A 1,803-nucleotide genomic window follows, 5' to 3' on the forward strand; every position below is an offset into this window, starting at 1 on the left:
AAGTGAGCTTTTATTTTTCAGATCGTATCAGCATTGCTCATCAATTCTTTCTCTGCCATGGTGAATTGGATTTCTCAAGTTTTACTACACAACAATGCCTCCCCTCTTCAGGGACAGTCCCATCAACCTTATCTTCTGATTTCCATAAATGTCACTTGCTGTGGGTTTTAGTGCACTGGATTGCAAGGTTGGTGGTTCAAGTTCACTGGCCACTTCTTGAAACTTATACAGGGTTGCTGTGGGCCAGAACCAACGCGATGGCACTTTAACAATAACAATTCCTGATTTCTCTGTTTTTCCAAACAGTCTGGCAGAGTCTGAGTGTGTCCCACATAGGTATACTTTCTGCCATGCCTTGGGTGGCATCCTTCAAGACGGGTTTCTAACTTTCACAGTTACCTTCCTACAAGTGATAACCCACTTAACAATCTACATCGTATTACAAAAACATGAACTGCATTATGTTCCAGACTCAGAGCTCTCCAGTGACAAACACTCTTAAACAGCACCAGTGGGTCAAAGAAGAAATAAAAAGGGAAAAGACTTTGAGACAAACAAAAAATAGAACATACCAAAACTTACAAAATATAGCATAAAATAAAGATCTCGAATCAATAGCTTCACTTAGTTTACTCTCGTCTTAGTTTCATGAGGAACAAAAACTCAGAGGCAGCAAAATGAAAGAAAAAAATATACAGCATGGTGTCTCTAAGCACTGGACTACGAACCCCAAGGTCAGCAATTTGAGCCCACCAGCTGCTCCCTGCTGCCGCAAAGATTTTTGCAGCTTCAGAACCCCTACTACAGTGAGAACTGACTCAACGGCACTTAACAGCAGAGCTAGGTGAGAGCTAGAACAGAAAACCCATGAAAATCACCCAAACTGACAATATTTAACTACTAGACTCAAAATAAAAAATTAAATTACCCAAATTGGAAATGAAGGTGGGGACGTTACTACTATATAACAATTTATGCCAAAAATTAATCATTTAATGCAATGGACAAATTTTCAGAAACACATAAAATATCAAAATGAACTCTGGAGGCCTATAATAGAGTTTGAATAAGTTATTTACAAAGCCCAGGGCCAAATGTTCCATTGATCAATTCTATTAAATATTTAAGGAATTAGTATGTATTAACTTTTTCTTTGAGACCATTGTTAGCGCCACACCAGGGCTACAGTATCAGGCTATGAGATACTACACTGGACTGCAAGATCGCTTTGAACCACAAAGTCGGTGGTTCACTCACCAACCACTTCTTGGAAACCCTATTCAGGGTTGCTGTGAGTCAAAACTGACTCAACCGACTCAACGGCACTTAACCACAACAAAATCCATACTAGAATAATAGAAGAAAACAACAAATGGTAATGAAAATGTACAAACCATAAAAAAAAAAAAAAAAAATTCTAGCAAACCAAATACAGCAGTATATCTGAAAGAAGTATACACCGTGACTATGGGAAGGTCAACTTAAGAAAGGCGATGTCCTATTATACCACATTAGTGAAGGAAAGGGGAGGGGAAGCACATACTCATCTCAGCTGATACAGGAAAAGCATTTGAGAAAATTAAACATACTTTCATAATTAAACAAAGCACTCAATACACTAGACATGGAAGAGAACTTCCTCAACATTGCAAAGAACACCTATGAAGAACCCACAGCAAGCACAGAACTCAATGGTTAAAGACTGAAAGCTTTCCTTATGAGATCAAGAACACAAAGATGCACACTTTGACCACTGCTATTCAATAAGGAGCTCTGGTAGCGTAGTGGTTACGAATCGGGCTG

At 38.8% G+C, this 1,803-nt stretch overlaps 1 protein-coding gene across 1 annotated transcript in view; it reads left to right on the plus strand.

Annotated features, from left to right (window-relative positions):
• SYCP2 (synaptonemal complex protein 2) overlaps nt 1-817 on the plus strand; it is a 96,030-nt gene extending 95,213 nt beyond the window's left edge. Inside the window, exon 41 of the mRNA XM_006839299.1 lies at nt 788-817. Coding sequence (XP_006839362.1) covers nt 788-817 — 30 coding nt within the window. The remainder of the gene's footprint in view (nt 1-787) is intronic.
• Nucleotides 818-1,803: the final 986 nt, after the last annotated feature.

This window comes from Chrysochloris asiatica, unplaced genomic scaffold, assembly GCF_000296735.1.
Source record: "Chrysochloris asiatica unplaced genomic scaffold, ChrAsi1.0 scaffold00023, whole genome shotgun sequence".
NCBI classification, from domain to species: Eukaryota; Metazoa; Chordata; class Mammalia; order Afrosoricida; family Chrysochloridae; genus Chrysochloris; species Chrysochloris asiatica.